General features: G+C 40.0%; 2 protein-coding genes and 1 long non-coding RNA gene across 4 annotated transcripts in view; 2 read left to right on the top strand and 1 right to left on the bottom strand.

The window, feature by feature from the left end:
• LOC145449835 (selenoprotein S-like) overlaps nt 1-9911 on the bottom strand; it is a 189308-nt gene that overhangs the window by 57915 nt on the left and 121482 nt on the right. The gene's annotated exons all lie outside the window — the stretch shown is intronic.
• LOC145449844 (uncharacterized) overlaps nt 1-9911 on the top strand; it is a 97473-nt gene that overhangs the window by 57302 nt on the left and 30260 nt on the right. The window lies entirely within an intron of this gene.
• Nucleotides 248-8740, top strand: LOC145451193 (uncharacterized). Of its 2 annotated transcripts, XM_080329685.1 has the most exons (6): nt 248-356; nt 2932-3047; nt 3111-3171; nt 5411-5631; nt 7416-7603; nt 8480-8740. In XM_080329685.1, exons 2-6 carry the CDS (start codon nt 2944-2946, stop codon nt 8512-8514), a joined length of 609 nt encoding a protein of 202 aa, XP_080185811.1. In that variant the 5' UTR covers nt 248-356; nt 2932-2943; the 3' UTR covers nt 8515-8740. The 2 variants fall into 2 exon arrangements, with proteins under 2 accessions (XP_080185811.1, XP_080185810.1); XM_080329684.1 differs by lacking the exon at nt 248-356 and having other exon boundaries at nt 1419-3047.

Genomic DNA, 9911 nt, shown 5'->3' with positions numbered 1-9911 from the left:
TAAATATATTTAAATATATTTCACTGTAAGCTTTTCGACTAATTCTTATCACGAGAAAACGACAGTAAATGCGATTACACGCAGTTTCTAATTAAAGGTAATTGGTTGAATAAAATGTTGGAAGCAGTCATTATCCTTAAAAAGTCACCATATTCCAACTGCTGCTAAAAGATTTGGACAAAATTTACCATATCACTAAATTCATCTCTGTGGTATATAGGTCACGCACCATAGATTCTCACCATACCACAGAACATGTTTCTGTTGCTGTACCATACCATTTCAGAGATGATGAACGGTCTTACACAAGCTATACAAATCTATAGTTCTGATTCTAGTTTTTGTTGGGAATTGTGGTAAGTGAATATTTCCAGTTCTAGCGCATTTTAAAGAGTAGTTAATTGGTGTTTTGTTCCGCTACGATGTTATTGCACAATGCACATTGCACAATGCACATGCACATAGCCTACATTGCAATCACAGATTATATAGGCGTTGACGTAACGTAAGATTAAAGTTTGGATTAGGGTTATAGCGTAAGATTAGGGTCTTGGGTATTATAAAATTAGTATTAGGGTTAGAAAAAATTTGGTTTAAGTGTTGGGTTAGGGTTGGGGTCACATAAGATTGGGGTTTAGTCCTAAACTAGCCCCAGGCGGCCAGGCCCAGCCCCCAATCTTAACATACATTAGGATACCCTAATCCAAAATAAATTTAGACATTTTCAGGTTGAACAATGATTTTTGATGGTTGTATTGTATTGTATAGTATAGGAAATACACTAGGCCTGCAATTTATATCTTTTTAGTAGGTTCCTTTATTGTTTATATACCCTTTCTACAGTAGCATAATTCATATACTTTTACCAGTGCTGCGCGCTACAACTTTTTATTGATGTGGAGGATTGTACGTCATCTGTATTCTCAAATCCACCAGCCCGTGTTACACATCAACATCACTTATCAATCGTCGAATTCTGCAAATTCTCGCTTAATTCATCTATCCCGTTTCGCAACACACTTCTTGGATGATGTAACTCTGGCAAAAAGACTCGATAAGCAATTAATAGCTCTTCACGAGAACGACTTAGTGGAAAGACATGTGCGTGGGTGGGGAGGTGGGGGTCAAAAGATCAACAAAACTGCAAACTGCGTCGTTTTGACGCATTCACCCACCGGGCTGACTGTGCGAGTACATGACAGTCGTTCTTTATTGGATAACATCACAATTGCACGTGCTAGATTAAGAATGAAAGTGGATATCCATATTCGCGGAGAGGAAAGTGTTTTGAAAGTCGAAGAGCACAAGAAGGCATTGAAAAAGCATTCGAAAACGAGAAGTGCAAAGAAAAATTTGGAACTCAAAAAGAAATTTAAATCTGCAGTTAATTCGGATGGCGAAGATGACATAGTTTACTAAATGAGTCTGATGTCACTTGCGTCATGTTGTGATGACTGGAGTCGCGGTGTTTGTGTGACTCAGTTTCAATTCGAGTCATTCTCTGCAAATATGGAAAAGACTAGACTTGTTCTCGAGTTAGCGCACATGACTCGAGACTCTGACCGGTATTTTCATGTAACTTCGAAGATTAATAAAGTTACCACATAATTGGAATTTTCTATCAGTACTGGTACTTGAAAATAGGGCCGGAAACTGTGAGGAAAATTAGTAGGCCTACATTATGAATGCAAGGCATCCGATATCATTCCAGCAGAGTTGAAAAAAGAGGGTTGAACATGACTTGAACTCGAAACTGAACAGTGAACACAATGAAGTGGACTCGGGTCTCAAACAATATGACTAGGACTCTACCCTCTACTCCCTGACTTGAACTCGGACTTGACTCGGTTGTGAATTGAAAACTCGAGTCAAAATTCGAATTGACTTTCGACTCAAAATCTTGTGAGCTGGTTACAACCAGGGTTGTAACCAAGTCGCAAGGTTCCGAGTCATAAATCAATCTCACTTTTATAGTTTTGACTCGAGTCAAGTCGAGTCATTTTCAATTCAAAACCGAGTCAAGTCCGATTCCAAGTCACTGAGTAGAGTGTCGAGTCAGAGCCGTGGTGTTTGACTTGAGTCCAAGTCATTGTGCTGACAGTTCAGTTCCGAGATAATGTCATCTGAAACCCACTTTTTACAACTCTGCTCTGTGATATCGATAACTTAATATTCAAATTTTCCTCACTTTTAACAGTTTCTGGTAGCATTTTCAGGTACCAGTACTGATAGACGAAATAATAATAGTGTGATAACCACACTATTCTTCGAAATTACAACGAAATGTCTTGGTAGACCCAGTCTCGAGTCATATGACTTGGTCCGAGTCGTGCGCAATGACTTGAGTACAAGTCGAGTTGATACACAAATTGTCTCGAGTCAAGTCGAGTCATTTTTCATTTTGAAGAAAATGACTCGAGTCACCAAGAAATCGCGAGTCGAGTCATGACTCAAGTCATTACAACCCTATTCGCTAGGCATGGTTCATGTTTGTAGCTGTGTTCTTCATACCTGTTCTGCTTCAGTTGCGATCACTTATTAAAGCTATTTCGCTGACACATCATTTGACTGAGTGTTGGTACTGCTTTTGTTCCCCGAAATTGTATTTCATATGTGAACGGTCCTGAGAGAGCATTTTTCTAGGGAATGGAATGTAAGAACTAATTTTAAAAGTATCGGAATAAGCTGTCAAAACCAATTGTTGAGAACATGCTATGTTTGTTGTATTGATGAATGCATTTATTTGATGTGTAACTTGGTCATAGGTTTGGGTTTTGATGAACATGATTACGTATGCTTGTTGATTCGCAAGGCACATCTTTTGATGGGATAGTAGATGTAAAAAAAGCTGAACAGTTTTCAGATTTTTTTTGTTCTATTCTAATTGCGTTTTATATAATATTCTAACAATGTCTCCTTCCGTTTTCTCAGTTAGTTAGCATCATGTCATCTGACGAGTCTGATGAAGCGCCGGAAGATATCTCCTTTTCTACAGGAAAGGCGAACGCTGAACGGGACTTGGACATCGCAAAGACCGAACGAAAAAAGTCAGTGTGTGAAAGTGTGAATAATATATGACTGCGTTGGCTGAGCGAGTTTTGTATTTCCAGGCAGGATAACTTATCAAAAGAATGGAAAAGGAAACGAGATTTACTGTATAAAGAACAGAAGGTGAGCATGTTGTTATTATTAGTACTATTTCTCTGATTTGTACATGTTGCACACCTATTGTATGATAAATCTATTGGTTCCCACTTTACAAAAACACGCTATTTATATTTCGTACTAAAGCAGGAGTTGGCAAACTACGGCCCGCAAAACCGTTCTGTGCAGCCTGCGGGAGTCTGAAGTAACTTATTAAATATATTGATAAAATGTGCACTAAAAACCGAATCAATGCAGGGACTTCATTTTCTTAGTATATTTCACCATGATAATTCTAACGCAGTGGTTATCAAACTGGGGTGTGTGCCCCACTTGAAGGCGTGAAAGCATCTGAAGGGGGCGCGAAGCTGAGCTCAACTAAAAAATTTTCGCGCCAGGCGCGATTTACTTCCACTTCATAGTTATTGCGCTGTATTTAGTAGGAATTTCATATTTAAAAATCTCTCATCTACAATCGCAACCTTTCCTGTCATCAAACTATCCATTAGGTTTGCTAGCATCCTGGTTGAGTTTTGCGATGAGACGATAAGGGGTCGCGAAATCTTTCACCATCAGAAGGGGGGTGTGTCCTAAAAAGTTTGATAACCACTGTTCCAAGCTAAATACTTCCTATTTTATTTTTTATGTTCAATTTCTGGCGCGACAGCCCGATCTAAAGGTCCACGCAATTGGAAAGGTTTCAACTGCTAAACATCACAGCAATCCTAAACGAGATATAGATAATTCGGATCACGAGAGTGATTTCAGATTGACCACTCCAGTTTTCATTATTTTAGTGATGTGCTAATAATATAAGATTTGTGCGTGTCTTAGGAAGATTCGTTCTCTATATCCGTAGAATTTGGGTATTTATATTTTATCTACACATAGTAGAAGCGTGTTAGAAGCTACCATGCTTATGATGCTGTCAGCATTCTGTGGCCTGGAACTGAACCAAAAGTGGAATTAGTAGATCGCTGCTCACAGATTTTAATTTCAATCCTCTTCTAGGAATCGGGAAAACCGACTACCATGTCTATAGTTTTGGCAAATTGGTTATTGAGGTCGACCAGCCTATGAAATCTCGCCACTGTTTCTGGCACTGTACGATATCATCAAAGCAATGTTTGGTTTGTTTTAAATAAGCATATACATTATATCCATGTCCTCACTATATGATCGAATACCAATTATGCATTTTCGTTTATAATTCCAATTTTATATAGTGCGGCCCGCGAATGGATTCAGATGTTGAATGCGGACCGCTGGCTCAAAAGTTTGCCCACCCCTGTACTAGAGTCATCTAGGTTTGTATCTGTTAATACGCAAACCTTAAAATTATATGAATATTATGTAATTGCCAGGGCTGTAATGACTCATGACTCGACTCAACTTGACTCGAGTCATCTTCTCAAAATACGAAAATGACTCGACTCGAGTCAATCTGTGTACTGACTCGATTTGTACTCGAGTCATTGCGCATGACTCGAGACTCAGACGGCCAGGACCGATATTTCATTGTAATTTCGAAGAATAGTAAAGTAGTCAGTGGGATTTCGTCCATTGGTATTGGTATTTGAAAATGCGATCACAAACTGCTAAAGTGAGGAAAATTAGTTGACCTATATTATAAATGCGAACCATTCGATATCACCAAAAAGAGTTATAAAAAGTGACTTTAACAAAACTTTAACTGCAAACTGAGCAATCAACACAATGACTTGGATTCGGACTTGAGTCATAATTACATAACTCTGGCTCGACTCTCTGCTCGCTGACTTGGACTTGACTCGGTGGGGAATTGAAAATGACTTGACTTAACTCGAGTCAAAACTATAAAAGTTAGATTGACTTGTAACTCGGAGCCTTGTGACGTGGTTACAACCCTGGTAATTGCTGGAATACAGCGGAAACAAGACTAAACTTATTTCCTATTTGTGATTTTCCAAATACTTCGTTGGCCTACAGGCTTATAACCGCTGAACCACTTCAGATCTGAAGATGGGATTCTCAACCTGTGTCACACTGTGGCCCCTTAGAAAATTTTTAAAAAGTAATGGACCCCAACTGCTAGACTGGCAATTGTGATATATTTCAGGGTGTTCACAGTTAGTTATCAATAACCACTTGAGCTGTGTAAGTCGGGAAAACCTACTTGAGTACTCAAAAAAGTAGAAGTTACTTCATTACTAACCACTCCCACGTACAGGTTTCCAGACGCAGCCTTTCTAGTTTATTTGATGTGCTGCATGTTTTAATGTAACAGGAACGGAAAAAGCTGGCGTTGGACGTCTTGATAAAAGCCGAGGAGGAATTTAGTAAAAATCGCGCGAATATGAACAAAAAGAGAACTTTTGATGGAGATGACGACGAAGAAGATGATGATGATGATGACGGTGCAGGATTTCCGGGTGCGAATTCTAGCGATGAAGACTCGATTGATGGAGAAGATAAGGAGGCATTTGAAGAAAGGGAGGAGGATCATCAGTATGTTTTACGTACTTGTCAATGCTATCTAAGGCAGATTATAACTAGGGGTGGGCACGGCGAGCAGTCAGAGACGATTTTTTGGATCCCAACATAAACCCCTCTTTCCAAGAAGGGTCATAATTGGAGCGAATTATTTATTGACACAAAAAAATTTGTCAAAATTGTAGCGTTAGGTCAAAATGAAAAATGGTTTTGTGTTTGAAATGGGCAGGGTTTTGACCTGAAAACACACCCCTGGCTACGCCACTGTTTGTTAGTAGTGATGACTGCAAGAACATCTCACAGCACTGGTAGCCTTTTCTAGCACCAAATGATGACACAGATTCTCCAGTTGTTCTCGCTTTTCACAATCCGCACCTAGAACCACACGACTGGTTACCAACACCCCCAGTGGGCGATTTTGAGAAACAACGGGGCGTCAGTGGTATATATTGATTTAACACGGTCAAAAATGCACCTGACGACGGCTTATTTTGCATATGACGCGAAGAAAAGATCAACTAAACCAGGGGTTCTCAACCTGGGGGGCGCGAGAAATATTTGTCAATGTCTGTATAAATTGTGACTAAACATGTGTTTCACAACCATTCTGAAGATACGATTATTGAAGATTAAACTTAATTCGTATTCTAGAAAGCTCGACAAACTCAAACTCCAGCATTCGCGCTCAACAGAGTATAGGCTGAATTCGACTTCGTTTGAGCAAATTTTTGATATTCTTTGAAGATTTAGAGAAATTCCTACGTGCAAGTCATTCATTACTTTGTAGCTTTGGCAGTAGCCTAAATCTCTGTGCGCTAGGTAGCTGCTGTTGATAGCTGGCGAACTGCACTGCCTAAGACAGACTTAGATGCAATATAGGTTGCCGGGTATGTAGTATGTGTTGACAGCCGCAAACATGCAAATTGCAATTACGAATTCACTCCCGAATTTTCGAGAGATTTTATTTAATCTTGAAATTTTCTTTGCGCTCCGTGCAATTCAACAAATTTTCATTTTTCGATTATAATGCAGTGGCGCCCTTCTTGATTGGAGATTAATGGGAATCCTCAAGAAATAACAATTCATTCGCAGCTCTGAAAAATTTTCAGCGCGACAATATCCACTCCCAGCAACTATTCATAACATTGCCACTCGCGATTTCGGTGCGCACAATACGCCGTTGTGAAAAGTAGAATAGTCCGGAGTTCACCGGGAATGGATATGGACAGTTTACCATATAGGTATTTTGCGTCCAGATCGTTCATTGCGGTTATGCCCTGGAATGCGGCCTTAGGCTACACTACATAAGTAATCAAAATGCAGCCATGATTAGCAGGAAGGTTGCCCACCTCTTTGTTAGATGATGTGCTCTTTTTGACATGACGATAAATGTCAGGGGGGGCGCGATTTTTTTGACCATCGCCAAGGGGGGCGCGTGTCAAAAAAGGTTGAGAACTGCTGAACTAAACGGAAAGTCGACCCGAAAACCGAGTTTCCGAGCACTCAGTCGGGAAAAAATGATCTTTTTTCAGTCAATTCACCAGCGATCAAAGTTAGGTGAATAAATTTCCCGTTTATATGTCGTCTTTTTCGAATCCGTAAATATGGGGGGGCGAAAATTTTTGTCGAGCTTGATAAGGGGGCGATGAGTCGAAAAAGGTTGGGAACCACTGAACTACACAAAACGTCAGTGACCGTCAACTAAGTAAATTGGTACTTTGTACAAGTCTGGCTTATTTTGCCTTGCGTTTATTTCTCTCTGCCACCTATCAATGAAGTCTTCTCTGTATTAAATCAAGGTCAGACATGGAAGAGGAAAAGCCTACGACGGACGTGAAAGTTCTTAGCGCTGTCGATCACACATCTTTGATGCAAAGGGCCTTGGACTTCAAAGCAAAAGCTCTCTATGGACGGAAAAGGAGGAGGGTCACAGCGTCGGAGCGTCAGCAACAGCTAAAGAAAGCGCTATGGCATAAACGTGCTTCAAGTAAGAAGCTTAGTACTAGGGCGATAACTTATTGCCACGTCGAAAAAAGTCAAAATTTTGTCAAATTTGTAGCGTTAGAACATTGTCATTTTTTTGCAAACTACATACCATTAGTGTCATAGGATGCTCTGTCTGTGAACTTATCACTTGACGCCAAAGCCCCCAAATGAAGTGTGGACGGCGTCTCCCGAAGACACGAAAGCCGTCATCTCGATAATTTTTCGTGCGAGCAAGATTATCTCACAAATGTTTGCCAGTGGCCGACTTCTATCAAAATATACCAACCAAATCTGTGCCTGCAGAGGAATTGGTGTACCATCTAAAAATGGCACTTCAAGCTTAAGGGCTTTCTTCACCCCGATTAATCGAAATTTCATGCCGGTGACGTCATATCTTGTGATACGATTGTTGGTATACAATGTTTTTTCCAATTCCCTGCTAGTTGCTGACGTTTACCCCTGACGAGTATCAGCCGAAAATATTCGGATTCATGTCAATGTCAATATCAATATACTATTCCTTTGTGATTTGTGAAGGTACATAATTTGAGATTTCCATGTCATCCATACTCTTACACAGAGCTGGTCAAAGTAATCATCGCCGGAACCCAAGTACAAATAACGTGAACTAAAATATGTCGAGTAGAAGTAGATTAAATCATAACTACTTGAGTAAGTAGTGCAAGGGGGCAAAATTTACTTGAAGTATTTCAAAAAGTAGAAGTACTTCGTAACTCATCACCTCTGCTCTTATAAATTCATAATCGGGGATACTCGTGTACACGATTTAGCCCAACTCTAACGGCCATTCCCGCAGAATTTCGAATAGATGATAATATTTAATGAAACTGATGATGACGTTCCTTTTCTGATTCAGATAATGCAAAACACCGAAAGCGTGCTCGGCAGTAATAAGCGGAATCAACTGCTGGTCTTGATGATATATGAATCATGCATGCGAATCCGAGATCTATCACTTGCAGGGGTTGCAATTACTGTGATATTCCATCAAGTGGAAACCCAAACCGAGCGCTGTCCGAAATGAAATGGCAGACGACAAATAACAATGGTGCTGTTTTTAGTATTGCAAATTCAGCTGAACATCTGAGGGTGACGCAATAAATCTGAATTAGATAAATTGCGATGTGTTATTATTTGCTTTTACTTCACCTGGGAATTTTCGGGAGTACTATAGCAACTTCATTTTCTGTACTGCTGCCTTGGTGAGAGTAACTACATAGTCTACTGTAGATATAGGATTGGTTTTACCCAGAATCAGTTTCAGAGGTAGTCCAGAAAGCAGGGTTGTAACCAAGTCACAAGGTTACGAGTCACAAGTCAATCTTACATAGTTTTGTCTTTAGTCAAGTCAAGTCAGGGAGCATAGTGTCATAGTGTTAAGACTCCTGCCCGATGCCGATCGTTGTGTTCACCTGTTGACTGTTTAGTTCCGGGTTCAAGTCATGCTCAGCCCATTTTCACAACTCTGCTTTGGTGATATTGAATGCCTTGCATCGATAATGTACTAATTCTCCTCACTCTTAGCAATATCTGGCCCTATTTTTCAAATACGAGTATTGATAGACGAAAACAAAGTATTGTGGAACTTTAAAATTTCCAGACTTAGAATAGTGGAGTAAAATCCTGAAAAAATGGTCAATTTCCCCGACTTGTGGTCGGTTGTCTAAAAATATGGCCATTTTTCTGGCTCAAGTCCCGAAAAACCCGTTGGACCGCTACTTGGCCGCTGATTTCCTATATTTCAGTCCAATTTCCACGAACATTTAACCAAAACGTATGGTAAACCTACTTTAATATTGTTCAAAGTCGCAGTGAAAAGTAGCCTGTAGTTGTGAAATGCAGTCATAAATATATAGCTCTTATGGACTGTCACAAGCTGGAATCTGAGTTATGCAGAAGGTGTGGAGAGCTGGGCTTTTGTTGCTACATCACATGTGGTATAAATTTTCCACATCATAGCAATTCGACTGCATCATGGGGTGCAAATGTGGATGGTATGGCTATGGAACAGCGATTCTTGGGTTTTGTTTACCTAGGGTTACCACATTTTGAAAATCTGAAAAGACAACACTTTTTCAGACTTGCAAAACCGGAGAAGAATTATCAAAAAATGGTAGATTTTTCCCACTTTGTGGTCGATTGATTAAAAAAAGGTCAACTTTCCGCTCAGCTCCCGAAATACCCGCCGGAGCGTCACTTCGAGGCTGATTTACGGCATCTCAGTCGAATTTTGCTATGAATTTGACAAAAATTCTCAAGAAAGAGGACAAATGGGCGTCCTTCGAGTA

The sequence above is a fragment of the Botryllus schlosseri genome, chromosome 11, assembly GCF_051294905.1.
Source record: "Botryllus schlosseri isolate E-star chromosome 11, Bs_hap1, whole genome shotgun sequence".
NCBI lineage: Eukaryota > Metazoa > Chordata > Ascidiacea > Stolidobranchia > Styelidae > Botryllus > Botryllus schlosseri.
This window is presented reverse-complemented; position numbering and strand designations above follow the sequence as displayed.